The 2,885-nt window shown below is 40.6% G+C and overlaps 1 protein-coding gene across 1 annotated transcript; it reads right to left on the reverse strand.

Moving 5' to 3' along the window:
* Nucleotides 1-661: 661 nt before the first annotated feature.
* On the reverse strand, nt 662-2,457 carry LOC107827310 (protein DETOXIFICATION 51-like). Its single transcript, XM_016654408.2, has one exon. The coding sequence runs from the start codon at nt 2,276-2,278 to the stop codon at nt 713-715; it is 1,566 nt and encodes a 521-aa protein (XP_016509894.1). The 5' UTR covers nt 2,279-2,457; the 3' UTR covers nt 662-712.
* Nucleotides 2,458-2,885: the final 428 nt, after the last annotated feature.

Below are 2,885 nucleotides of genomic sequence, written 5' to 3' on the forward strand. Positions count from 1 at the left end.
TTTATCAATATTTAAGAGATGAGCAGTTACTGATAATTGTTCCTAAGTTTAAGAATGACAAACATTTTACTAGAGGAACATGTCAAAGTTTCGATGACATGTAGCTTTGCCACGCTGTCTGACTGATTCAGTCAAAAAAGATAAAAAAGAAAGCGATACACGACATTAAACTTGTTTCAATTAAGGGAGCAATCGACTACAGCCAAAACATGTAAATTAAAGTGGGGTAAGCATCAAATGCTTTTTCTAATGCATTTGAACAAATATTAGTGGAACACACTCGAACAAGAGTCCAATCAACCAGTTCTCCTCAAGTGGAAAAGGCAGCTAATTGAAGAACTAATTCCAATTTTTAGTACACGTATTCATTCCACAAGTATCTAGTACAAAAATAGATAAAGTAATAGGAGCAAAGGAAAAGCCAGTGAACTAAACTAAAAAATGTAAAAAATAATTATTAGGAACGTCACAACCAAAATTTAGTTGTTAAAATTGTTACACCATTACCTTTAATTTTACCGAAATCATTTACGCGATTTACCAGACCTTACCCCTCGGTTGTCTCCCCCTCCCCCCACCCCAAAGAAAAATATATAAAAGAAATAAAGAATAACTAATGAACAATCAAGCATAATTGGAGTCAATATGAATATCAAGAAAAACAAAATATGGAAAATTACATTACAGGTTCTATTTCGTCAACCATTTATCATTATGAAGTCACCGTCACGCAAATCAGCGGCTCCTTTTCACCAAGGACTGGAGTTTCTAAACATCCTGTGCACGTGAGCACCTGTGCTCTCATGGCTTCGTAATCCCAGTTGGTGGTCCCTACCACATACAACATCAACCCAGCACAACATACCTGGGCCGAAAGTAATCCAATCCAAAGCCCAACAAAGCCCATTCCCATCCAGAAACTAAGCCCAACAGCCACTGGCGTACCCACAAGATAGAATGCTCCAAGATTGACATGAGCCGCCGTTGACGGCCGGGCAGTCCCCCGAACAACGCCACACCCGACTGTTTGCGGGTAGTTTCCGAGTTCGCACAACCCCAAAATTGGCAATGCAGCCGATGTCAACCGTAAAATATTAACATCGGCTGTAAACATTTTAGCCCATATACTTGTCATTGATGTAGCAAAAAACATAGCCAATAAGCCCATCAGGCCCGCCAGACACATGGACACCATGGCTGATACCCGAGCCCTATCGGGCCGATTAGCTCCTAGCTCATTACCCACCCGAGTGGACACCGCAAACCCGAGAGAAGAGGGGAACACATAGAGTAACGACGTCGTCTGGATCAACACACCCATGGATGCAACAGTAGCCTTAGGGTCCACTAGTAATCCACACAAAATTATCATAATCTCGTACCACCACCACTCTAGACATACCGAAACACAACTTGGCGCGGCTAATCGAATGAGTGGCTTCCACCCAGTCAGGCACTCAAAGCTCGGGTTCGTCCAAGCCGGCTTGTGCAACCTGCTAATCCTGATATACAAAACAAGCGCCACGAGTGCCGCCGCATTTGATGTAGCAGAGGCAGCCGCAACGCCAGCCACACCGAGCCGAAGCCGAAAAGTGAACAAATAATTGATGGGCAAATGTAGAATGGTTCCGGCTAAGGAAGACAACGTGAGTGGATGTGTAATTCCTTGAGCACGAAGGTAAATGCGAATAGGGTGGAAAAAAGAATTAGTGATAAGATCAGGGAGTGAAAAAATAAGATAGGTATGAGCCAAACTAGTGACGCTGGGTTCTTGATGTAAATAAAGGAGAATGTTGGAAATGTTGAGCCAAAGGTATGTGAGGGGCAAAGAACAACAGAGAAGGAAAATGACAGACCTTTGTAAAGTTAAAGAGAGAAGGTTAGGACGTTGAGCACCAAAAGCTTGAGAACAAAGAGGCTCCATTCCAAGAGCTAAACCAGAGAGCACAGAATAGCCTGTAATATTAGCAAATGCAATGGCTAAAGAGCCAGCGGCTAATTCAGTATCACCAAGATGGCCAAGAAAAAGCATTGAAAGAACGGAACGACAGTAAAGAATAAGGGCAGTGAGTGCTATAGGGAATGCTAGGTTGAAAAGACCTCTGCTTTCATGGAGGATTTGTGATGGAGTTGGGAGAAAAGTGAAGTTGGCAGATTTTTCTTGGATCTGTTTGGGATTTTCTTGGGGTTCTAAGGTGGTTGGTAGTGATAGTAGATCGAGATACAAATTTGTTTCTTGTGATTTTTTATCAATCACAAGAGTATTTGGATTACACATAGTGGTCCAAAAACCAAATACAAATAAATGGATTTGTGAGTTTTTCTTTGTTTCTAAGTTTTGATCTTGAGGAGGGGATACTCTCACGGAGAGCACTCTGCAATCGTAAGTATCTCCAACCGGATTGGTTTGGTTTTAGGGAATGGAGAGAGATTGGACAAATATATACTACTCCATTAGTGAAGAGGTTGAGGTGACATTTTTTTCTTTTTGTTTTATAATATATCTACAGCCTTTATATAGTGCTATAATTTTGAATTTTTTTTTTCCTTTTATAGTTGTTCATTTTTAAAATTATATTAAATTTCGTTGGGATTAACTTATTTGTATGTGGAGTACTGTCAGAGCTTATATTTCCAATATGTGTATTGAGTGTGGGTTATTTTTTCTCTTTTACGAGAGAGATTATTGTTTCTGGTGAGTTCTCCTTGGATGACACTTCCAAAGTCCCCAGTCCAAGTAGTCCATGCATGGGGCACCTTCATTTTAATGATTAAAAAGACCAAAATTACTGCAACCATGGTCTTGTTTTTTTTCCCCCACAAGATTGTGATTAAGTTCCAATGACACATTGATATATACTTGACTCTTGAGGGCAACAAACTCT

The sequence above is a fragment of the Nicotiana tabacum genome, chromosome 13 (assembly GCF_000715075.1).
Source record: "Nicotiana tabacum cultivar K326 chromosome 13, ASM71507v2, whole genome shotgun sequence".
NCBI lineage: Eukaryota > Viridiplantae > Streptophyta > Magnoliopsida > Solanales > Solanaceae > Nicotiana > Nicotiana tabacum.

Excerpts from the sequence above, each read along its gene's own strand:
- LOC107827310 (XM_016654408.2), bottom strand. The coding sequence starts at position 2,278 with ATGTGTAATCCAAATACTCTTGTGATTGATAAAAAATCACAAGAAACA.